Source organism: Pezoporus flaviventris, unplaced genomic scaffold (assembly GCF_033815535.1).
Source record: "Pezoporus flaviventris isolate CSIRO_AGI_PZ_B2104156 unplaced genomic scaffold, CSIRO_AGI_Pfla_v1 ptg000142l, whole genome shotgun sequence".
NCBI classification, from domain to species: Eukaryota; Metazoa; Chordata; class Aves; order Psittaciformes; family Psittacidae; genus Pezoporus; species Pezoporus flaviventris.
The window spans coordinates 1-25,080 of NW_026892690.1; the positions used below are offsets into that span (position 1 = coordinate 1).

Genomic DNA, 25,080 nt, shown 5'->3' on the forward strand with positions numbered 1-25,080 from the left:
TTCCACCAAACCTCCACCAAACCAGCACCAAATCTCCACCAAAACAGCACCAAACCAGCACCAAATCACCTCCAAACCAGCACCAAACCTCCACCAAACCAGCACCAAAACAGCACCAAACCTCCACCAAAACAGCACCAAACTACCTCAAACCGCCTCCAAACCACCACTAGACCAGCACCAAATGGCTGCCAATCCACCAGCAAACCAGCTCCAACCCCCCTCAAACCAAACCAGCTCCAAACCCCACCAACCCCCACCCAAGCACCTCCAGCCCCCTCCCAGCCGCCCCCCGGCACAGCCCCATGGCCGCTCCCCATCACAGCTCTGTCCCCCCCTCCCCAGGCCATCCACGAGGGCCGGAACTGCCGCCAGTACCAGGACGACCTGGAGCTGCGGGCGCGGAACGACGCGGCGGCGCGGCAGACCAGCGCCATGCTGCAGGTGGGAGCTGGGCTTTGGGGGGCACCGGGGGGGCCTGGCTCGTGCCCACGGCCCCGGGGTGTCCCCGCAGACGCTGGTGCAGCGGGGGGACGCCATGCACTGCCCCACGTGCCTCATCGTGGTGCAGAAGAAGGACGGGTGCGACTGGATCCGCTGCGCCGTGTGCCAGACCGAGATCTGCTGGGTCACCAAGGGGCCGCGCTGGGGGCCGGCGGTGAGTGCGGTACCCAGAGCCCGCAGCCCCACGCCCGCCGTGGGGTGCCCCCCCCCATGACCTGGGTTAACGTCCCCACGCAGGGCCCCGGTGACACCAGCGGCGGGTGCCGCTGCAACGTCAACGGCCAAAAGTGCCACCCCCGGTGCCAGAACTGCCACTGAGCCGGTGCCGGCACCGCCTCGCGCCACAGCCAGGGCCCACCGGAGCCCCACGGCCGAAGGAGAGGACGGACACGGGCACGGTGGTGCCGCAGGGCCTCGCGTGGCCCCGGCACACGGCGGCACCACCGGAACCCCCTTCCCTGGGCTCCGAGCGACGGCAACCGCGGCGCAACCGGCACCCGCTGAGCCGCGATCAACCCAGGCTTTATTGCTGCACCCGGGGGTGACGGGGGAACCGCAAGGGGGAGGACACCCCCCATGCCCCCTACTTGGGGGGCCGATAAACCATCTTCCGGCTCTTCAGCACCGACCACTTGTGGCGCTTCAAGTAGTAAAGGAGGGAGATGAGGAGCCCCGAGATCATCAGCATCTATAGGGGGAGGAAGCACCCGAGCTCAGCCCCATGGCTCTGGGCACACGGGGGGCTCGCTGGGTCCCCCTCGGCCCCCCAGCACCCACCTTCAGGCCCATCCGTTTGCGGTGGTCGTGCTCCGGCTCCGCTGCCCAGCGCAGGAAGGTGCAGATGTCCTTGGCAATCTGTGACATGGTGGCCGGGGTGCCTTGGGGAGGGGAGGGTTACAATGGGGTGAGCAGCACCCACGGGTGCGGGCACAGTCCTGAGACCTCTCGGAATCAACCAGGGTGGAAAAGGCTTTTAAGCAAGCCCAAGGGTTCCCAGCCCTGCCAAGGCCACCACGAACCCATGGCCCCAAGCGCCCCATTTACGCATCCTTTAGGTACCACCAGGGGCAATGACTCAACCTCTTCCCTGCACCCAGCCCCTGACCACCCGTGAGGGATGAACTGTCCCTCAGCTCCACCTAACCCTGCCCTGATGCAGCTTGAGGCCGGTTCCTCTCGTCCCATCCCTTGTTCCTTGGGAGCAGAGCCCAGCCCCTCCTGGCTCCATCCTCCTGGCAGGCACTTGGAGGGAGCCATCAGGTCCCCCCTGAGCCTTCCCTTCCCCATCTGAACCCCCCCAGGTCCCTCAGCCCTTCCCCATCACCCCTGTGCTCCAGGCCCTGCTCCAGCTCCATTCCCTTCTCCGGCCCCACTCCAGCACCTCAAGGTCTCTCTTGCAGTGAGGGGCCCGGAGCCGAGCACAGGATCCCAGGTGCGGCCTCCCCGGTGCCCGGTGCAGGGGCTCAACCCCTGCCCTGGCCCTGGTGCTGCTCCAGCCGGGATGCGGTTGCCGTGGGCACAGGCTCCTGCTCAGCTCCATCACCCGCCCCCCCCGGCCCCGTTCCTTCCATGGGGCTGCTGCAGCCCAAGGGCAGGCCCCGGCCCCCCGGCCCCGTTCCCCTCTCACCATCGTCGTACTCGAGGACCTCGCTGTAGATGGGGGGGGCCATGCCGATGGCCTGCCCCGGGAAGTAGGGGTTGTAGTGCAGCCCCTCGCGCACCGTCACCCCCGCCGGCGGCTCGCAGTACCCGGTCAGCAGCGAGAACACGTAGTCCTCACCGCCGTGCCTGCGGGGGCTCGCCTCAGCACCGGCGCCACGCGGAGCCAGCGCCCCCAGAGCACCCCCCAACCAGGGCTTGGACAGGGTTTAACCGGGGCTTAAAACTGGGGTTGGACAGGGTTTAACCGGGGCTTAAAACTGGGGTTTGATGGGGTTGGACAGGGTTTAACCAGGGCTTAAAACTGGGGTTTGATGGGGTTGGACAGGGTTTAACTGGGGCTTAAAACTGGGGTTTGATGGGGTTGGACAGGGTTTAACCAGGGCTTAAAACTGGGGTTTGATGGGGTTGGACAGGGTTTAACTGGGGCTTAAAACTGGGGTTTGATGGGGTTGGACAGGGTTTAACTGGGGCTTAAAACTGGGGTTTGGTGGGGTTGGACAGGGTTTAACTGGGGCTTAAAACTGGGGTTTGATGGGGTTGGACAGGGTTTAACTGGGGCTTAAAACTGGGGTTTGGTGGGGTTGGACAGGGTTTAACTGGGGCTTAAAACTGGGGTTGGATGGGGTTGGACAGGGTTTAACCGGGGCTTAAAACTGGGGTTTGCTGGGGTTGGACAGGGTTTAACTGGGGCTTAAAACTGGGGTTTGATGGGGTTGGACAGGGTTTAACTGGGGCTTAAAACTGGGGTTGGATGGGGTTGGACAGGGTTTAACTGGGGCTTAAAACTGGGGTTTGGTGGGGTTGGACAGGGTTTAACTGGGGCTTAAAACTGGGGTTTGATGGGGTTGGACAGGGTTTAACTGGGGCTTAAAACTGGGGTTTGGTGGGGTTGGACAGGGTTTAACTGGGGCTTAAAACTGGGGTTTGCTGGGGTTGGACAGGGTTTAACTGGGGCTTAAAACTGGGGTTTGGTGGGGTTGGACAGGGTTTAACTGGGGCTTAAAACTGGGGTTTGCTGGGGTTGGACAGGGTTTAACTGGGGCTTAAAACTGGGGTTTGGTGGGGTTGGACAGGGTTTACTGGGGCTTAAAACTGGGGTTGGATGGGGTTGGACAGGGTTTAACTGGGGCTTAAAACTGGGGTTTGGTGGGGTTGGACAGGGTTTAACCGGGGCTTAAAACTGGGGTTTGATGGGGTTGGACAGGGTTTAACCAGGGCTTAAAACTGGGGTTTGATGGGGTTGGACAGGGTTTAACTGGGGCTTAAAAACTGGGGTTGGATGGGGTTGGACAGGGTTTAACTGGGGCTTAAACTGGGGTTTGCTGGGGTTGGACAGGGTTTAACTGGGCTTAAAACTGGGGTTTGCTGGGGTTGGACAGGGTTTAACTGGGGCTTAAAACTGGGGTTTGATGGGGCTGGACAGGGTTTAACCGGGGCTTAAAACTGGGGTTTGGTGGGGTTGGACAGGGTTTAACCGGGGCTTAAAACTGGGGTTTGATGGGGTTGGACAGGGTTTAACTGGGGCTTAAAACTGGGGTTGGATGGGGTTGGACAGGGTTTAACTGGGGCTTAAAACTGGGGTTGGATGGGGTTGGACAGGGTTTAACTGGGGCTTAAAACTGGGGTTTGATGGGGTTGGACAGGGTTTAACCGGGGCTTAAAACTGGGGTTTGGTGGGGTTGGACAGGGTTTAACTGGGGCTTAAAACTGGGGTTTGGTGGGGTTGGACAGGGTTTAACTGGGGCTTAAAACTGGGGTTTGATGGGTTTGGACAGGGTTTAACTGGGGCTTAAAACTGGGGTTTGCTGGGGTTGGACAGGGTTTAACTGGGGCTTAAAACTGGGGTTGGATGGGGTTGGACAGGGTTTAACCGGGGCTTAAAACTGGGGTTTGCTGGGGTTGGACAGGGTTTAACTGGGGCTTAAAACTGGGGTTTGATGGGGTTGGACAGGGTTTTAACTGGGGCTTAAAACTGGGGTTGGATGGGGTTGGACAGGGTTTAACTGGGGCTTAAAACTGGGGTTTGCTGGGGTTGGACAGGGTTTAACTGGGGCTTAAAACTGGGGTTTGATGGGGTTGGACAGGGTTTAACTGGGGCTTAAAACTGGGGTTTGGTGGGGTTGGACAGGGTTTAACTGGGGCTTAAAACTGGGGTTGGATGGGGTTGGACAGGGTTTAACTGGGGCTTAAAACTGGGGTTTGCTGGGGTTGGACAGGGTTTAACTGGGGCTTAAAACTGGGGGTTTGATGGGGCTGGACAGGGTTTAACCGGGGCTTAAAACTGGGGTTTGATGGGGTTGGACAGGGTTTAACTGGGCTTAAAACTGGGGTTTGATGGGGTTGGACAGGGTTTAACTGGGGCTTAAAACTGGGGTTTGGTGGGGTTGGACAGGGTTTAACTGGGGCTTAAAACTGGGGTTGGATGGGGTTGGACAGGGTTTAACTGGGGCTTAAAACTGGGGTTTGCTGGGGTTGGACAGGGTTTAACTGGGGCTTAAAACTGGGGTTTGATGGGGTTTGATGGGGTTGGATGGGGCTTAACTGGGGCTTAAAACTGGGGTTTGGTGGGGTTGGACTGGGGTTTGACTGGGGTTTACCTGGGCTTGGACAGGGTTTAACTGGGGCTTAAAACTGGGGTTTGCTGGGGTTGGACAGGGTTTAACTGGGGCTTAAAACTGGGGTTTGATGGGGTTTACCTGGGGTTTAACAGGGTTTGACTGGGGTTTACCTGGGCTTGGACAGGGTTTAACTGGGGTTGGATGGGGTTTAACTGGGGTTGGATGGGGTTTAACTGGGGTTGGATGGGGTTTAACTGGGGTTGGACAGGGTTTAACTGGGGTTGGATGGGGTTTAACTGGGGTTGGATAGGGTTTAACTGGGGTTTGGTGGGGTTTAACTGGGGTTGGACAGGGTTTAACTGGGGCTTAAAACTGGGGTTTGCTGGGGTTGGACAGGGTTTAACTGGGGCTTAAAACTGGGGTTTGGTGGGGTTGGACAGGGTTTAACTGGGGCTTAAAACTGGGGTTGGATGGGGTTGGACAGGGGTTTAACTGGGGCTTAAAACTGGGGTTTGCTGGGGTTGGACAGGGGTTTAACTGGGGCTTAAAACTGGGGTTTGATGGGGTTGGACAGGGTTTACTGGGGCTTAAAACTGGGGTTTGATGGGGTTGGACAGGGTTTAACTGGGGCTTAAAACTGGGGTTGGATGGGGTTGGACAGGGTTTAACTGGGGCTTAAAACTGGGGTTTGCTGGGGTTGGACAGGGTTTAACTGGGGCTTAAAACTGGGGTTTGATGGGGTTGGACAGGGTTTAACTGGGGCTTAAAACTGGGGTTTGATGGGCTTGGACAGGGTTTAACTGGGGCTTAAAACTGGGGTTTGATGGGGTTGGACAGGGTTTAACTGGGGCTTAAAACTAGGGTTTGGTGGGGTTGGACAGGGTTTAACTGGGGTTGGACAGGGTTTAACTGGGGCTTAAAACTGGGGTTTGATGGGGTTGGACAGGGTTTAACTGGGGCTTAAAACTGGGGTTTGCTGGGGTTGGACAGGGTTTTAACTGGGGCTTAAAACTGGGGTTTGCTGGGGTTGGACAGGGTTTAACTGGGGCTTAAAACTGGGGTTTGTGGGGTTGGACAGGGTTTACTGGGGCTTAAAACTGGGGTTGGATGGGGTTGGACAGGGTTTAACTGGGGCTTAAAAACTGGGGTTTGGTGGGGTTGGACAGGGTTTAACTGGGGCTTAAAACTGGGGTTTGATGGGGTTGGACAGGGTTTAACCAGGGCTTAAAACTGGGGTTTGATGGGGTTGGACAGGGTTTAACTGGGGCTTAAAACTGGGGTTGGATGGGGTTGGACAGGGTTTAACTGGGGCTTAAAACTGGGGTTTGCTGGGGTTGGACAGGGTTTAACTGGGGCTTAAAACTGGGGTTTGCTGGGGTTGGACAGGGTTTAACTGGGGCTTAAAACTGGGGTTTGATGGGGCTGGACAGGGTTTAACCGGGGCTTAAAACTGGGGTTTGGTGGGGTTGGGACAGGGTTTAACCGGGGCTTAAAACTGGGGTTTGCTGGGGTTGGACAGGGTTTAACTGGGGCTTAAAACTGGGGTTTGCTGGGGTTGGACAGGTTTAACTGGGGCTTAAAACTGGGGTTGGGATGGGGTTGGACAGGGGTTTAACTGGGGCTTAAAACTGGGTTTGCTGGGGTTGGACAGGGTTTAACTGGGGCTTAAAACTGGGGTTTGATGGGGTTGGACAGGGTTTAACTGGGGCTTAAAACTGGGGTTTGCTGGGGTTGGACAGGGTTTAACTGGGCTTAAAACTGGGGTTTGATGGGGTTGGACAGGGTTTAACTGGGGCTTAAAACTGGGGTTTGCTGGGGTTGGACAGGGTTTAACTGGGGCTTAAAACTGGGGTTTGGTGGGGTTGGACAGGGTTTAACTGGGGCTTAAAACTGGGGTTTGCTGGGGTTGGACAGGGTTTAACTGGGCTTAAAACTGGGGTTTGGTGGGGTTGGACAGGGTTTAACTGGGGCTTAAAACTGGGGTTGGATGGGGTTGGACAGGGTTTAACTGGGGCTTAAAACTGGGGTTTGCTGGGGTTGGACAGGGTTTAACTGGGGCTTAAAACTGGGGTTGGATGGGGCTGGACAGGGTTTAACGGGGCTTAAAACTGGGGTTTGATGGGGTTGGACAGGGTTTAACTGGGGCTTAAAACTGGGGTTTGATGGGGTTGGACAGGGTTTAACTGGGGCTTAAAACTGGGGTTTGCTGGGGTTGGACAGGGTTTAACTGGGGCTTAAAACTGGGGTTTGGTGGGGTTGGACAGGGTTTAACTGGGGCTTAAAACTGGGGTTGGATGGGGTTGGACAGGGTTTAACTGGGGCTTAAAACTGGGGTTTGATGGGGTTGGACAGGGTTTAACTGGGGCTTAAAACTGGGGTTTGCTGGGGTTGGACAGGGTTTAACTGGGGCTTAAAACTGGGGTTTGATGGGGTTTGATGGGGTTGGATGGGGCTTAACTGGGCTTAAAACTGGGGTTTGGTGGGGGTTGGACTGGGGTTTGACTGGGGTTTACCTGGGCTTGGACAGGGTGTTAACTGGGCTTAAAACTGGGGTTTGCTGGGGTTGGACAGGGTTTAACTGGGGCTTAAACTGGGGTTTGATGGGGTTTACCTGGGGTTTAACAGGGTTTGACTGGGGTTTACCTGGGCTTGGACAGGGTTTAACTGGGGTTGGATGGGGTTTAACTGGGGTTGGATGGGGTTTAACTGGGGTTGGATGGGGTTTAACTGGGGTTGGAACAGGGTTTAACTGGGGTTGGATGGGGTTTAACTGGGGTTGGATAGGGTTTAACTGGGGTTTGGTGGGGTTTAACTGGGGTTGGACAGGGTTTAACTGGGGCTTAAAACTGGGGTTTGCTGGGGTTGGACAGGGTTTAACTGGGGCTTAAAACTGGGGTTTGCTGGGGTTGGACAGGGTTTAACTGGGGCTTAAAACTGGGGTTTGGTGGGGTTGGACAGGGTTTAACTGGGGCTTAAAACTGGGTTTGCTGGGGTTGGACAGGGTTTAACTGGGGCTTAAAACTGGGGTTTGGTGGGGTTGGACAGGGTTTAACTGGGCTTAAAACTGGGGTTTGGTGGGGTTGGACAGGTTTAACTGGGGCTTAAAACTGGGGTTTGCTGGGGTTGGACAGGGTTTAACTGGGGCTTAAAACTGGGGTTTGGTTGGGGTTGGACAGGGTTTAACTGGGGCTTAAAACTGGGGTTGGATGGGGTTGGACAGGGTTTAACTGGGGCTTAAAACTGGGGTTTGCTGGGGTTGGACAGGGTTTAACTGGGGCTTAAAACTGGGGTTTGATGGGGTTGGACAGGGTTTAACTGGGGCTTAAAACTGGGTTTGATGGGGTTGGACAGGGTTTAACTGGGGCTTAAAACTGGGGTTGGATGGGGTTGGACAGGGTTAACTGGGGCTTAAAACTGGGGTTTGGCTGGGGTTGGACAGGGTTTAACTGGGGCTTAAAACTGGGTTTGATGGGGTTGGACAGGGTTTAACTGGGGCTTAAACTGGGGTTTGATGGGGTTGGACAGGGTTTAACTGGGGCTTAAAACTAGGGTTTGGTGGGGTTGGACAGGGTTTAACTGGGTTGGACAGGGTTTAACTGGGGCTTAAAACTGGGGTTTGATGGGGTTGGACAGGGTTTAACTGGGGCTTAAAACTGGGGTTTGATGGGGTTGGACAGGGTTTAACTGGGGCTTAAAACTGGGGTTGGATGGGGTTGGACAGGGTTTAACTGGGGCTTAAAACTGGGGTTTGCTGGGGTTGGACAGGGTTTAACTGGGGCTTAAAACTGGGGTTGGATGGGGTTGGACAGGGTTTAACTGGGGCTTAAACTGGGGTTTGCTGGGGTTGGACAGGGTTTAACTGGGGCTTAAAACTGGGGTTTGATGGGGCTGGACAGGGTTTAACCGGGGCTTAAAACTGGGGTTTGATGGGGTTGGACAGGGTTTAACTGGGGCTTAAAACTGGGGTTTGATGGGGTTGGACAGGGTTTAACTGGGGCTTAAAACTGGGGTTGGATGGGGTTGGACAGGGTTTAACTGGGGCTTAAAACTGGGGTTTGCTGGGGTTGGACAGGGTTTAACTGGGGCTTAAAACTGGGGTTTGATGGGGTTGGACAGGGTTTAACTGGGGCTTAAAACTGGGGTTTGATGGGGTTGGACAGGGTTTAACTGGGGCTTAAAACTAGGGTTTGGTGGGGTTGGACAGGGTTTAACTGGGGTTGGACAGGGTTTAACTGGGGCTTAAAACTGGGTTTGATGGGGTTGGACAGGGTTTAACTGGGGCTTAAAACTGGGGTTTGATGGGGTTGGACAGGGTTTAACTGGGGCTTAAAACTGGGGTTTGCTGGGGTTGGACAGGGTTTAACTGGGGCTTAAAACTGGGGTTGGATGGGGTTGGACAGGGTTTAACTGGGGCTTAAAACTGGGGTTTGCTGGGTTGGACAGGGTTTAACTGGGGCTTAAAACTGGGGTTTGATGGGGCTGGACAGGGTTTAACCGGGGCTTAAAACTGGGGTTTGATGGGGTTGGACAGGGTTTAACTGGGGCTTAAAACTGGGGTTTGATGGGGTTGGGACAGGGTTTAACTGGGGCTTAAAACTGGGTTTGCTGGGGTTGGACAGGGTTTAACTGGGGCTTAAAACTGGGGTTTGGTGGGGTTGGACAGGGTTTAACTGGGGCTTAAAACTGGGGTTGGATGGGGTTGGACAGGGTTTAACTGGGGCTTAAAACTGGGGTTTGATGGGGTTGGACAGGGTTTAACTGGGGCTTAAAACTGGGGTTTGCTGGGGTTGGACAGGGTTTAACTGGGGCTTAAACTGGGGTTTGATGGGGTTTGATGGGGTTGGATGGGGCTTAACTGGGGCTTAAAACTGGGGTTTGGTGGGGTTGGACTGGGGTTTGACTGGGGTTTACCTGGGCTTGGACAGGGTTTAACTGGGGCTTAAAACTGGGGTTTGCTGGGGTTGGACAGGGTTTAACTGGGGCTTAAAACTGGGGTTTGATGGGGTTTACCTGGGGTTTAACAGGGTTTGACTGGGGTTTACTGGGCTTGGACAGGGTTTAACTGGGGTTGGATGGGGTTTAACTGGGGTTGGATGGGGTTTAACTGGGTTGGATGGGGTTTAACTGGGGTTGGACAGGGTTTTAACTGGGGTTGGATGGGGTTTAACTGGGTTGGATAGGGTTTAACTGGGTTTGGTGGGGTTTAACTGGGGTTGGACAGGGTTTAACTGGGGCTTAAACTGGGGTTTGCTGGGTTGGACAGGGTTTAACTGGGCTTAAAACTGGGTTTGGTGGGGTTGGACAGGGTTTAACTGGGGCTTAAAACTGGGGTTTGCTGGGGTTGGACAGGGTTTAACTGGGGCTTAAAACTGGGGTTTGGTGGGGTTGGACAGGGTTTAACTGGGGCTTAAAACTGGGGTTTGGTGGGGTTGGACAGGGTTTAACTGGTGCTTAAAACTGGGGTTTGCTGGGGTTGGACAAGGGTTTAACTGGGGCTTAAAACTGGGGTTTGGTGGGGTTGGACAGGGTTTAACTGGGGCTTAAAACTGGGGTTGGATGGGGTTGGACAGGGTTTAACTGGGGCTTAAAACTGGGGTTTGCTGGGGTTGGACAGGGTTTAACTGGGGCTTAAAACTGGGGTTTGATGGGGTTGGACAGGGTTTAACTGGGGCTTAAAACTGGGGTTTGCTGGGGTTGGACAGGGTTTAACTGGGGCTTAAAACTGGGGTTGGATGGGGTTGGACAGGGTTTAACTGGGGCTTAAAACTGGGGTTTGCTGGGGTTGGACAGGGTTTAACTGGGCTTAAAACTGGGGTTTGCTGGGGTTGGACAGGGTTTAACTGGGGCTTAAAACTGGGGTTTGATGGGGTTGGACAGGGTTTAACTGGGGCTTAAAACTAGGGTTTGGTGGGGTTGGACAGGGTTTAACTGGGGTTGGACAGGGTTTAACTGGGGCTTAAAACTGGGGTTTGATGGGGTTGGACAGGGTTTAACTGGGGCTTAAAACTGGGTTTGATGGGGTTGGACAGGGTTTAACTGGGGCTTAAAACTGGGGTTTGGTGGGGTTGGACAGGGTTTAACTGGGGCTTAAAACTGGGGTTGGATGGGGTTGGACAGGGTTTAACTGGGGCTTAAAACTGGGGTTTGATGGGGTTGGACAGGGTTTAACTGGGGCTTAAAACTGGGGTTTGATGGGGTTGGACAGGGTTTAACTGGGGCTTAAAACTGGGGTTTGATGGGGCTGGACAGGGTTTAACCGGGGCTTAAAACTGGGGTTTGATGGGGTTGGACAGGGTTTAACTGGGGCTTAAAACTGGGGTTTGATGGGGTTGGACAGGGTTTAACTGGGGCTTAAAACTGGGGTTGGATGGGGTTGGACAGGGTTTAACTGGGGCTTAAAACTGGGGTTTGCTGGGGTTGGACAGGGTTTAACTGGGGCTTAAACTGGGTTGGATGGGGTTGGACAGCGTTTAACTGGGGCTTAAAACTGGGGTTTTGATGGGTTGGACAGGGTTTAACTGGGGCTTAAAACTGGGGTTTGATGGGGTTGGACAGGGTTTAACTGGGGCTTAAAACTGGGGTTGATGGGCTTGGACAGGGTTTAACTGGGGGCTTAAAACTGGGGTTTGATGGGGTTTGATGGGGTTGGATGGGCTTAAACTGGGCTTAAAACTGGGGTTTGGTGGGTTGGACTGGGGTTTGACTGGGGTTTACCTGGGCTTGGACAGGGTTTAACTGGGGCTTAAAACTGGGGTTTGATGGGGTTTGCTGGGGTTGGACAGGGTTTAACTGGGGCTTAAAACTGGGGTTTGATGGGGTTTACCTGGGGTTTAACAGGGTTTGACTGGGTTTACCTGGGCTTGGACAGGGTTTAACTGGGGTTGGATGGGGGTTTAACTGGGGTTGGATGGGGTTTAACTGGGGTTGGATGGGGTTTAACTGGGGTTGGACAGGGTTTAACTGGGTTGGATGGGGTTTAACTGGGGTTGGATAGGGTTTAACTGGGGTTTGGTGGGGTTTAAACTGGGGTTGGACAGGGTTTAACTGGGGTTTGGTGGGGTTTAACTGGGGTTGGACAGGGTTTAACTGGGGTTTGATGGGGTTTAACTGGGGTTGGACGGGTTTTAACTGGGGTTTGGTGGGGTTTGATGGGGTTGGACAGGGTTTAACTGGGGTTTGATTAGGGTTTAACTGGGGTTTGATGGGGTTTAACTGGGGTTGGATGGGGTTTAACTGGAGTTTGATGGGGTTTGATGGGGTTGGACAGGGTTTAACTGGGGTTTGATGGGGTTGGACAGGGTTTAACTGGGGTTTGATGGGGTTTAACTGGGGTTGGACAGGGTTTAACTGGGGTTTGATGGGGTTGGACAGGGTTTAACTGGGTGTGACGCCGTTTAACTGGGGTTTGATGTGGTTTAACTGGGGATTGATGGGGTTTAACTGGGGTTTGATGTCGTTTAACTGGGGATTGATGGGGTTTAACTGGGTTGGATAGGGTTTAACTGGGGTTGGACAGGGTTTAACTGGGGTTGGACGGGGTTTAACTGGGGTTTGATGGGGTTTAGTGGGGTTTAACTGGGGTTGGATGGGGTTTAACTGGGGTTTTGCGGGGTTTAACTGGGGTTGGATGGGGTTTAACTGGGGTTGGATGGGGTTTAACTGGGGTTGGATGGGGTTTAACTGGGGTTGGACGGGGTTTAACTGGGGCTTAAAACTGGGGTTGGATGGGGTTGGACAGGGTTTAACTGGGGCTTAAAACTGGGGTTTGCTGGGGTTGGACAGGGTTTAACTGGGGCTTAAAACTGGGGTTTGATGGGGTTGGACAGGGTTTAACTGGGGCTTAAAACTGGGGTTTGATGGGGTTGGACAGGGTTTAACTGGGGCTTAAAACTGGGGTTGGATGGGTTGGACAGGGTTTAACTGGGGCTTAAAACTGGGGTTTGCCTGGGTTGGACAGGGTTTAACTGGGGCTTAAAACTGGGGTTTGATGGGGTTGGACAGGGTTTAACTGGGGCTTAAAACTGGGGTTTGATGGGGTTGGACAGGGTTTAACTGGGGCTTAAAACTGGGGTTTGATGGGGTTGGACAGGGTTTAACTGGGGCTTAAAACTAGGGTTTGGTGGGGTTTGGACAGGGTTTAACTGGGGTTGGACAGGGTTTAACTGGGGCTTAAAACTGGGGTTTGATGGGGTTGGACAGGGTTTACCTGGGGCTTAAAACTGGGGTTTGCTGGGGTTGGACAGGGTTTAACTGGGGCTTAAAACTGGGGTTTGCTGGGGTTGGACAGGGTTTAACTGGGGCTTAAAACTGGGGTTGGATGGGGTTGGACAGGGTTTAACTGGGGCTTAAAACTGGGGTTTGCTGGGGTTGGACAGGGTTTAACTGGGGCTTAAAACTGGGGTTTGATGGGGTTTACCTGGGTTTAACAGGGTTTGACTGGGGTTTACCTGGGCTTGGACAGGGTTTAACTGGGGTTGGATGGGGTTTAACTGGGTTGGATGGGGTTTAACTGGGGTTGGATGGGGTTTAACTGGGTTGGACAGGGTTTAACCTGGGGTTGGATGGGGTTTAACTGGGGTTGGATAGGGTTTAACTGGGGTTTGGTGGGTTTAAACTGGGGATTGGACAGGGTTTAACTGGGGTTTGGTGGGGTTTAACTGGGGTGGGACAGGGTTTTAACTGGGGTTTGATGGGGTTTAACTGGGTTGGACAGGTTTAACTGGGGTTTGGTGGGGTTTGATGGGGTTGGACAGGGTTTAACTGGGTTTGATAGGGTTTAACTGGGGTTTGATGGGGTTTAACTGGGTTGGATGGGGTTTAACTGGAGTTTGATGGGGTTTGATGGGTTGGACAGGGTTAAACTGGGGTTTGATGGGGTTGGACAGGGTTTAACTGGGGTTTGATGGGGTTTAACTGGGGTTGGACAGGTTTAACTGGGGTTTGATGGGGTTGGACAGGGTTTAACTGGGGTGTGACGCCGTTTAACTGGGGTTTGATGTGGTTTAACTGGGGATTGATGGGGTTTAACTGGGTTTGATGTCGTTTAACTGGGGATTGATGGGGTTTAACTGGGGTTGGATAGGGTTTAAATGGGGTTGGACAGGGTTTAACTGGGGTTGGACCGGGGTTTAACTGGGGTTTGATGGGGTTTAGTGGGGTTTAACTGGGGTTGGATGGGGTTTAACTGGGGTTTTGCGGGGTTTAACTGGGGTTGGATGGGTTTAACTGGGGTTGGATGGGGTTTAACTGGGGTTGGATGGGGTTTAACTGGGGTTGGACGGGTTTAACTGGGGCTTAAAACTGGGGTTGGATGGGGTTGGACAGGGTTTAACTGGGGCTTAAAACTGGGGTTGCTGGGGTTGGACAGGGTTTAACTGGGGCTTAAAACTGGGGTTTGATGGGGTTGGACAGGGTTTACCTGGGGCTTAAAAACTGGGGTTGGATGGGGTTGGACAGGGTTTAACTGGGGCTTAAACTGGGGTTTGGTGGGGTTGGACAGGGTTTAACTGGGGCTTAAAACTGGGGTTTGATGGGGTTGGACAGGGTTTAACTGGGGCTTAAAATTGGGGTTTGATGGGGCTGGACAGGGTTTAACCGGGGCTTAAAACTGGGGTTTGATGGGGTTGGACAGGGTTTACCTGGGCTTAAAACTGGGGTTTGATGGGGTTGGACAGGGTTTAACTGGGGCTTAAAACTGGGGTTGGCTGGGGTTGGACAGGGTTTTAACTGGGGCTTAAAACTGGGGTTTGGTGGGGTTGGACAGGGTTTAACTGGGCTTAAAACTGGGGTTGGATGGGTTGGACAGCGTTTAACTGGGGCTTAAAACTGGGGTTTGATGGGCTTGGACAGGGTTTAACTGGGCTTAAAACTGGGGTTTGATGGGGTTTGATGGGTTGGATGGGGCTTAACTGGGGCTTAAAACTGGGGTTTGGTGGGGTTGGACTGGGGTTTGACTGGGGTTTACTGGGCCTGGACAGGGTTTAACTGGGGCTTAAAACTGGGGTTTGATGGGGTTTGCTGGGGTTGGACAGGGTTTAACTGGGGCTTAAAACTGGGGTTTGATGGGGTTTACCTGGGGTTTAACAGGGTTTGACTGGGGTTTACCTGGGCTTGGACAGGGTTTAACTGGGGTTGGATGGGGTTTAACTGGGGTTGGATGGCGTTTAACTGGGGTTGGATGGGGTTTAACTGGGGTTGGACAGGGTTTAACTGGGGTTGGATGGGGTTTAACTGGGGTTGGATAGGGTTTAACTGGGGTTTGGTGGGGTTTACCTGGGGTTGGACAGGGTTTAACTGGGGCTTAAACTGGGGTTTGCTGGGGTTGGACAGGGTTTAACTGGGGCTTAAAACTGGGGTTTGGTGGGGTTGGACAGGGTTTAACTGGGGCTTAAAACTGGGGTTTGCTGGGGTTGGACAGGGTTTAACTGGGGCTTAAAACTGGGGTTGGATGGGGTTGGACAGGGTTTAACTGGGGCTTAAAACTGGGGTTGGATGGGGTTGGACAGGGTTTAACTGGGGCTTAAAACTGGGGTTTGCTGGGGTTGGACAGGGTTTAACTGGGGCTTAAAACTGGGGTTTGATGGGGGTTGGACAGGGTTTAACTGGGGCTTAAAACTGGGGTTTGATGGGGTTGGACAGGGTTTAACTGGGGCTTAAAACTGGGGTTGGATGGGGTTGGACAGGGTTTAACTGGGGCTTAAAACTGGGGTTTGCTGGGGTTGGACAGGGTTTAACTGGGGCTTAAAACTGGGGTTTGATGGGGTTGGACAGGGTTTACTGGGGCTTAAAACTGGGGTTTGATGGGGTTGGACAGGGTTTAACTGGGGCTTAAAACTGGGGTTTGATGGGGTTGGACAGGGTTTAACTGGGGCTTAAAACTAGGGTTTGGTGGGGTTGGACAGGGTTTAACTGGGGTTGGACAGGGTTTAACTGGGGCTTAAAACTGGGGTTTGATGGGGTTGGACAGGGTTTAACTGGGGCTTAAAACTGGGGTTTGCTGGGTTGGACAGGGTTTAACTGGGGCTTAAAACTGGGGTTTGGTGGGGTTGGACAGGGTTTAACTGGGGCTTAAAACTGGGGTTGGATGGGGTTGGACAGGGTTTAACTGGGGCTTAAAACTGGGGTTTGATGGGGTTGGACAGGGTTTAACGGGGCTTAAAACTGGGGTTTGATGGGCTTGGACAGGGTTTAACTGGGGCTTAAAACTGGGGTTTGATGGGGTTGGATGGGGCTTAACTGGGGCTTAAAACTGGGGTTTGATGGGCTTGGACAGGGTTTAACTGGGGTTGGATGGGGTTTAACTGGGGTTGGATGGGGTTTAACTGGGGTTGGACAGGGTTTAACTGGGGTTGGATGGGGTTTAACTGGGGTTGGATAGGGTTAACTGGGGTTTGGTGGGGTTTAACTGGGGTTGGACAGGGTTTAACTGGGGCTTAAAACTGGGGTTTGCTGGGGTTGGACAGGGTTTAACTGGGGCTTAAAACTGGGGTTTGCTGGGGGTTGGACAGGGTTTAACTGGGGCTTAAAACTGGGGTTTGGTGGGGTTGGACAGGGTTTAACTGGGGCTTAAAACTGGGGTTGGATGGGTTGGACAGGGTTTAACTGGGGCTTAAAACTGGGGTTTGCTGGGGTTGGACAGGGTTTAACTGGGGCTTAAAACTGGGGTTTGGTGGGGTTGGACAGGGTTTAACTGGGGCTTAAAACTGGGGTTTGCTGGGGTTGGACAGGGTTTAACTGGGGCTTAAAACTGGGGTTTGGTGGGGTTGGACAGGGTTTAACTGGGGCTTAAAACTGGGGTTGGATGGGGTTGGACAGGGTTTAACCTGGGGCTTAAAACTGGGGTTTGATGGGGTTGGACAGGGTTTAACTGGGGCTTAAAACTGGGGTTTGATGGGGTTGGACAGGGTTTAACTGGGGCTTAAAACTGGGGTTTGATGGGGTTGGACAGGGTTTAACCGGGGCTTAAAACTGGGGTTTGCTGGGGTTGGACAGGGTTTAACTGGGGCTTAAACTGGGGTTTGATGGGGTTGGACAGGGTTTAACTGGGGCTTAAAACTGGGGTTTGATGGGGTTGGACAGGGTTTAACTGGGGCTTAAAACTGGGGTTTGATGGGGTTGGACAGGGTTTAACTGGGGCTTAAAACTAGGGTTTGGTGGGGTTGGACAGGGTTTAACTGGGGTTGGACAGGGTTTAACTGGGGCTTAAAAACTGGGGTTTGCTGGGGTTGGACAGGGTTTAACTGGGGCTTAAAACTGGGGTTGGATGGGGTTGGACAGGGTTTAACTGGGGCTTAAAACTGGGGTTGGATGGGGTTGGACAGGGTTTAACTGGGGCTTAAAACTGGGGTTTGCTGGGGTTGGACAGGGTTTAACCGGGCTTAAAACTGGGGTTTGATGGGGTTGGACAGGGTTTAACTGGGGCTTAAACTGGGGTTGGTGGGGTTGGACAGGGTTTAACTGGGGCTTAAAACTGGGGTTGGATGGGGTTGGACAGGGTTTAACTGGGGCTTAAAACTGGGGTTTGATGGGCTTGGACAGGGTTTAACTGGGGCTTAAAACTGGGGTTTGATGGGGTTTGATGGGGTTGGATGGGGCTTAACTGGGGCTTAAAACTGGGTTTGGTGGGGTTGGACTGGGGTTTGACTGGGGTTTACCTGGGCTTGGACAGGGTTTAACTGGGGCTTAAAACTGGGGTTTGATGGGGGTTTGCTGGGGTTGGACAGGGTTTAACTGGGGCTTAAAACTGGGGTTTGATGGTTACCTGGGGTTTAACAGGGTTTGACTGGGGTTTACCTGGGCTTGGACAGGGTTTAACTGGGGTTGGATGGGGTTTAACTGGGGTTGGATGGGGTTTAACTGGGGTTGGATGGGGTTTAACTGGGGTTGGACAGGGTTTAACTGGGGTTGGATGGGGTTTAACTGGGGTTGGATAGGGTTTAACTGGGGTTTGGTGGGGTTTAACTGGGGTTGGACAGGGTTTAACTGGGGTTTGGTGGGGTTTAACTGGGGTTGGACAGGGTTTAACTGGGGTTTGACGGGGTTTAACTGGGGTTGGACAGGGTTTAACTGGGGTTTGGTGGGGTTTGATGGGGTTGGACAGGGTTTAACTGGGGTTTGATAGGGTTTAACTGGGGTTTGATGGGGTTTAACTGGGGTTGGATGGGGTTTAACTGGAGTTTGATGGGGTTTGATGGGGTTGGACAGGGTTTAACTGGGGTTTGATGGGGTTGGACAGGGTTTAACTGGGGTTTGATGGGGTTTAACTGGGGTTGGACAGGGTTTAACTGGGGTTTGATGGGGTTGGACAGGGTTTAACTGGGGTGTGACGCCGTTTAACTGGGGTTTGATGTGGTTTAACTGGGGATTGATGGGGTTTAACTGGGGTTTGATGTGGTTTAACTGGGGATTGATGGGGTTTAACTGGGGTTTGATGTCGTTTAACTGGGGATTGATGGGGTTTAACTGGGGTTTGATGGGGTTTAACTGGGGTTGGACAGGGTTTAACTGGGGTTGGACGGGGTTTAACTGGGGTTTGATGGGGTTTAGTGGGGTTTAACTGGGGTTGGATGGGGTTTAACTGGGGTTTTGCGGGGTTTAACTGTGGTTGGATGGGGTTTAACTGGGGTTGGATGGGGTTTAACTGGGGTTGGATGGGGTTTAACTGGGGTTGGACGGGGTTTAACTGGGGTTGGATGGGGTTTAACTGGGGTTGGACGGGGTTTAACTGGGGTTGGACAGGGTTTAACTGGGGTTGGACGGGGTTTAACTGGGGTTGGATGGGGTTTAACTGGGGTTGGATGGGGTTTAACTGGGGTTGGACGGGTTTAACTGGGGTTGGACGGGGTTTAACTGGGGTTGGACAGGGTTTAACTGGGGTTGGACAGGGTTTAACTGGGGTCTGGTGGGGTTTGACTGGGGTTGGACAGGGTTTAACTGGGGCTTAAAACTGGGGTTGGATGGGGTTTAACTGGGGTTGGACAGGGTTTAACTGGGGTTGGATGGGGTTTAACTGGGGTTTTGTGGGGTTTAACTGGGGTTTTGTGGGGTTTAACTGGGGGTTGATGGGGTTTAATTGGGGATTGATGAGGTTTAACTGGGGTTTTGCAGGGTTTAACTGGGATTGAACGGGGTTTAACTGGGGTTTGGTGGGGTTTGACAGGGTTTAGCCAGGGTTTGATGTGGTTTAACTGGGGTTTCATCTGGGTATAACCAGGTTTAACCAGGGTTTGACATGGTTTATCCTGGGTTTGATGTGGTTTAACTGGGGTCTGATCTGGGTATAACCAGGTTTAACCAGGATTTGACATGGTTTATCCTGGGTTTGATGCAGTTTAACAGTCTCTGTCAGGTTTAACCCCAGTTTGATGGGGTTTAATGGGATTTAACTGGGAATTGGGGTGTAACTGGGGTTTAATGGGGTCTGACAGCTTTAACTTGGCAGAGTCTGCCTGGGCTTTGATGGGGTTTGAGCAGCGTTTAACAGGGTTTAACTGGGCTGGGACAGGGTTTGGTGGAATGCAGCCAGGGCTTAACAGGGTGTAACAAGGTTAAAGTGGGGTGTAACGGGTTTAACGGGGTGTAATGGGTTTAATGGGGTGTAACGGGTTTAATGGGGTGTAACTGGGGGTGTAACGGGTTTAACGGGGTGTAACGGGTTTAATGGGGTGTAACGGGTTTAATGGGGTGTAACGGGGTGTAGGAGTGTGTAACGGGTTTAACGGGGTGTAATGGGGTGTAACGGGGGTGTAACGGGTTTAATGGGGTGTAACAGGGTGGAGGAGTGTGTAACGGTTTAACGGGGTGTAATGGGGTGTAACAGGGGTGTAACGGGTTTAACGGGGTGTAACGGGGTGGAGGAGTGTGTAACGGGTTTAACGGGGTGTAACAGGGTGGAGGGGCGTGTAACGGGGGTGTAACCAGGGTGTAAGGGGTGAAATGGGGGTTTAACAGGGAGTAAGGGGGTGCAATGGGGGTGTACGAGGGCCCAAGCGAGTTCAATGCGGGTACAAGCGGGGCTCAGTGGGTGCAAGGGGGGCAGGAGCAGGGCTCAGTGGGTGCAGCGGGGCTCACTGCGTGCAGTGCGGGTACAGGCGGGGCTCCGTGGGTGCAGCGGGGCTCCGTGGGTGCAGTGGGGGTGCAGCGGAGCTCAGTGGGTGCAATGGGGTGCAGCGGGGCTCCGTGGGTGCAGTGGGGGTGCAGCAGGGCTCAGTGGGTGCAGTGGGTGCAATGGGGCTCAGTGGGTGCAATGGGGTCAGGAGGTGCAGCGGGGCTCAGTGGGTGCAGTGGGGGTGCAGTGGGGCTCAGTGGGTGCAATGGGGCTCAGTGGGTGCAATGGGGTCAGGGGGTGCAGCGGGGCTCAGTGGGTGCAGTGGGGCTCCCTGGGTGCAGTGGGGGTGCAGCAGGGCTCCCTGGGTGCAGTGGGGGTCCCTGAGTGCAGCGGGGCTCAGTGGGTGCAGTGGGGCTCCCTGGGTGCAGTGGGGGTGCAATGGGGCTCAGTGGATGCAGTGGGTGCAATGGGGTCAGTGGGTGCAATGGGGCTCAGTGGGTGCAGTGGGGGTGCAGCAGGGCTCAGTGGGTGCAGCGGGGCTCAGTGGGTGCAGTGGGGCTCAGTGGGTGCAGTGGGGGTGCAGTGGGGCTCAGAGGGTGCAGTGGGGGTGCAGTGGGGCTCAGTGGGGTGCAGCAGGGCTCAGGGGGTGCAGTGGGGCTCCCTGGTTGCAGCGGGGTGCAGCGGGGCTCAGTGGGCACAGTGAGGCTCAGTGGATGCAGTGGGTGCAGCGGGGCTCCCTGGGTGCAGCGGGGGTGCAGCAGGGGTGCAGCAGGGGTCAGTGGGTGCAGTGGGGCTCCCTGGGTGCAGTGGGGGTGCAGCGGGGCTCAGTGGGGGTGCAGCAGGGCTCAGTGGGTGCAGCGGGGCTCAGTGGGTGCAGTGGGGGTGCAGCGGGGCTCAGTGGGGGTGTAGTGGGGCTCAGTGAGTGCAGCGGGGTGCAGCGGGCTCAGTGGGCACAGTGAGGCTCAGTGGGTGCAGTGGGTGCAGCGGGGCTCAGTGGGTGCAGTGGGGGTGCAGCGGGGCTCAGTGGGTGCAGCGGGGGGTGCAGCGGTGCTCAGTGGGCACAGTGAGGCTCAGTGGGTGCAGTGGGTGCAGCGGGGCTCAGTGGGGGTGCAGTGGGTGCAATGGGGCTCAGTGGGTGCAGTGGGGGTGCAGCAGGGCTCAGTGGGTGCAGCGGGGCTCAGTGGGTGCAGTGGGGGTGCAGTGGGGCTCAGTGGGGGTGCAGCAGGGCTCAGTGGGTGCAGTGGGTGCAGTGGGCTCCCTGGGTGCAGTGGGGGTGCAGCGGGGCTCAGTGGGCACAGCGAGGCTCAGTGGGTGCAGTGGGTGCAGCGGGGCTCCGGGGGTGCAGTGGGTGCAGCGGGGCTCAGTGGGTGCAGTGGGGGTGCAGCGGGGCTCAGTGGGTGCAGCGGGGCTCCGGGGGTGCAGCGGGGCTCAGTGGGTGCAGTGGGGCTCCGGGGGTGCAGCGGGGCTCACCGGGCGTTGACGATGTAGCTGAGGTCGGGGGGCAGCGCCCCGTTGTTGGCGGCGCGCGCGGCCTCGGCGTTGGGGTACGGCTTGGGGAAGTAGTCGGAGATCTTGCCGGGCCGCAGGAACATTTCCCCGTTCTCATCGGGGCCGTCCAGGACCTGCACCTGGGGGGGCAGAGCCGGGGGGCACAAAGCCCTCAGCGGGGTAACAGGGGCAGAGCCCTGAGCTGGGGGGTGCAGAGCCCTGAGCTGGGGGGCAGAGCCCTGAGCTGGGGGTGCAGAGCCCAGCACCAGGGTGTCGGGGCAGCGCCGGGGCAGAGCCCTGCGCTGGGGGGGGCAGAGCCCATCACCAGGGTGTCGGGGCTGTGCCGGGGCAGAGCCCTGAGCTGGGGTGGGGGTGCAGAGCCCATCACCGGGGTGTCGGGGCTGTGCCGGGGCAGAGCCCTGAGCTGGGGGTGCAGAGCCCATCACCGGGGTGTCGGGGCTGCGCCGGGGCAGAGCCCTGAGCTGGGGTGGGGGGTGCAGAGCCCATCACCGGGGTGTCGGGGCTGCGCCGGGGCAGAGCCCTGAGCTGGGGGTGCAGAGCCCATCACCGGGGTGTCGGGGCTGCGCCGGGGCAGAGCCCTGAGCTGGGGTGGGGGTGCAGAGCCCATCACCGGGGTGTCGGGGCTGCGCCGGGGCAGAGCCCTGAGCTGGGGTGGGGGTGCAGAGCCCATCACCGGGGTGTCGGGGCTGCGCTGGGGCAGAGCCCTGAGCTGGGGTGGGGGTGCAGAGCCCATCACCGGGGTGTCGGGGCTGCGCCGGGGCAGAGCCCTCATCCCAGTTGGGGTCGCAGCCGCCGTGGGTCAGGCCCTCACCTCCTCCGCCAGCGCCTTGGCCTCGGCCTCGGTGTGGGAGACGCCGATGAGGTTGCGGAAGGCGACGTACTCGAGGCTGTGGCACGCGGAGCACACCTGCCGGTACACCTGGAAGCCGCGGCGCAGGCTGCGGCCACGCACCGCGCTCAGGACCCGCTGCCCCCCAACCCCGGCCCCCCCCCCCCGGCCCCGGTGCCGGTACCTGGCGTGGTCGAGCGCGGCCAGGGCCCCGCTGTGGCTCCAGGGGAAGGTTGGGGGGTGCAGCTCCAGCTCCCCCGCAGCCAGCGCCGAGCCCAGCGCCAGGGTCCCCCCCCCCGCCGCCAGCGCCCCCAGAGCCGCCAGCGCCGCGCGGCCCCCCCATGGCCCCCAGCGGGAGCGGGGCGGGGGGCGCGAGGAGGAGGACGAGGACAGGGGGGCCTGGGGGGGGAACACAACGTTAGGGGGGGGGAACCAGGGGAACGGGGGGGGGGGAGGCTGGGGGGCACCAGGGCACGGGACTGGGGTGGGGGGGAGCTGGGGGGGACCCTGGGAAGGGGTGGGGGGGACCCTGGGAAGGGGTGGGGGGGGCCTGGGAAGGGGTGGGGGGGGCCTGGGAAGGGATTGGGGGGACCTGGGAAGGAATGGGGGGGACCCTGGAAGGGGTGGGGGGGGGCCTGGGAAGGGACTGGGGGGGAGCCGGGCAGGGATGGGGGGAACTTGGGTGGGGATGGGGGGGACCTGGGTGGGGATGGGGGGACCTGGGTGCGGATGGGGGGGACCTGGGTGGGGATGGGGGGGACCCTGGCACTGAGCTGGGGAGGGGCCCTTGGGGCACTGGGCCGGGAGGGGACACAGCAAGGCCGTGGGGGGGAACGGGGCACAATGGGGGGGGGGAGGGGGGGGAGAGGAGCGGGGATTGGGGGGCACCGGGGGGGGGGGATGGGGGGCACCGGGGAAACGGCGGGGAGGGGGAGGGGAAAGAGCGGGAAGGGAGCGGGGGGACCCCGGGGGGATGGGGGAGGGAACCAGGGACAGCGGGGGGGGGGGGGGGAAGGGAACCGGTAGGGGCGGTCCCGGGGGCCCGGGGCCGGTCCCGGTCTCACCGCGGCGCCGCCGCTGCCCGAGCCCGGGGGGGGCCGCAGGAGCCGCGCCCGCAGCGCCAGGCCCCGAACCGCGGCCATGGCCCGAGGTCGAGGGGACGAGAGCGGAGCCGCCGGAACTGGCGTCACCGGCGGCGGAAGCTGCGTCACACACGGCCCGCCCCCCGCCCCGCCCCGCCCCGCCCCTGACGGCCGTGAGAGCCGTAACTACGGGCGTAAGAACCGACGCCGAACCCGTATTTACGGGCGTAAGAACCGACGCCGAACCCGTATTTACGGGAGTAAGAACCGACGCCGAACCCGTATTTACGGTTGTAAGAACCGACGCCGAACCCGTATTTACGGGTGTAAGAACCGACACCGAACCTGTATTTCAGTGTGTAATAATCAATATGAAACCTGTACTGCAGTGTGTTATCAATATCAAACCCGTATTTCACTGTATAATAACCAATATGAAGCCCGTATTTCAGTGTCTAATAACGGGTATCAAACCCCATACTGCAGTGGGTAATCAATATCAGACCCATACTGCAGTGGGTAATCGATATCAAACCCATGCTGCAGTGGGTAATCGATATCAAACCAGTGCTGCAGTGGGTAATCGATATCAGACCCATACTGCAGTGGGTAATCGATATCAGACCCATGCTGCAGTGGGTAATCGATATCAAAGCCGTGCTGCAGTGGGTAATCGATATCAAAGCCGTACTGCAGTGGGTAATCGATATCAAACCCGTGCTGCAGTGGGTAATCGATATCAAACCCGTGCTGCAGTGGGTAATCGATATCAAAGCCGTGCTGCAGTGGGTAATCGATATCAAACCCGTACTGCAGTGGGTAATCGATATCAAACCGGTGCTGCAGTGGGTAATCGATATCAAAGCCGTGCTGCAGTGGGTAATCGATATCAAAGCCGTGCTGCAGTGGGTAATCGATATCAAACCCGTGCTGCAGTGGGTAATCGATATCAAACCCGTGCTGCAGTGGGTAATCGATATCAAACCCGTGCTGCAGTGGGTAATCGATATCAAACCCGTGCTGCAGTGGGTAATCGATATCAAACCCGTGCTGCAGTGGGTAATCGATATCAAACCCGTGCTGCAGTGGGTAATCGATATCAAACCCGTGCTGCAGTGGGTAATCGATATCAAAGCCGTGCTGCAGTGGGTAATCGATATCAAAGCCGTGCTGCAGTGGGTAATCGATATCAAACCCGTACTGCAGTGGGTAATCGATATCAAACCCGTGCTGCAGTGGGTAATCGATATCAAAGCCGTGCTGCAGTGGGTAATCGATATCAAACCCATGCTGCAGTGGGTAATCGATATCAAACCCGTACTGCAGTGGGTAATCGATATCAAACCCGTGCTGCAGTGGGTAATCGATATCAAACCCGTGCTGCAGTGGGTAATCGATATCAAACCCGTGCTGCAGTGGGTAATCGATATCAAACCCGTGCTGCAGTGGGTAATCGATATCAAACCCGTGCTGCAGTGGGTAATCGATATCAAACCCGTGCTGCAGTGGGTAATCGATATCAAACCCGTGCTGCAGTGGGTAATCGATATCAAACCCGTGCTGCAGTGGGTAATCGATATCAAACCCGTGCTGCAGTGGGTAATCGATATCAAACCCGTGCTGCAGTGGGTAATCGATATCAAACCCATGCTGCAGTGGGTAATCAATATCAAACCCATGCTGCAGTGGGTAATCAATATCAAACCCGTACTGCAGTGGGTAATCGATATCAGACCCGTGCTGCAGTGGGTAATCGATATCAAACCCTGGCTATAGGGGCTCCAGAGACAGAGCCTGGCTATAGGGGCTGCAGAGACAGAGCCTGGCTATAGGGGCTCCAGAGACAGAGCCTGTCTATAGGGGCTGCAGAGACAGAGCCTGGCTATAGGG

General features: G+C 56.1%; 2 protein-coding genes across 2 annotated transcripts; one reads left to right on the forward strand and one right to left on the reverse strand.

Annotated features, from left to right (window-relative positions):
• Positions 1 to 325: 325 nt before the first annotated feature.
• On the forward strand, positions 326 to 849 carry LOC133282812 (ranBP-type and C3HC4-type zinc finger-containing protein 1-like; the record flags this gene model as incomplete). Its single annotated transcript, XM_061479093.1, has 3 exons — positions 326 to 444; positions 515 to 658; positions 742 to 849. Coding segments are annotated over 3 exons (344 nt in total), but the record flags the coding sequence as incomplete, so codon positions are not given.
• Positions 850 to 1,012: 163 nt separating this feature from the next.
• On the reverse strand, positions 1,013 to 23,250 carry LOC133282814 (cytochrome c1, heme protein, mitochondrial). The gene is made up of 7 exons (XM_061479094.1): positions 23,173 to 23,250; positions 22,293 to 22,507; positions 22,091 to 22,217; positions 21,241 to 21,398; positions 2,132 to 2,292; positions 1,282 to 1,382; positions 1,013 to 1,192 (listed from the first exon to the last, which is right to left on the reverse strand). The coding sequence occupies exons 1-7, from the start codon at positions 23,248 to 23,250 to the stop codon at positions 1,088 to 1,090; spliced, it is 945 nt and encodes a 314-aa protein (XP_061335078.1). The 3' UTR covers positions 1,013 to 1,087.
• Between the last annotated feature and the right edge of the window lie 1,830 nt (positions 23,251 to 25,080).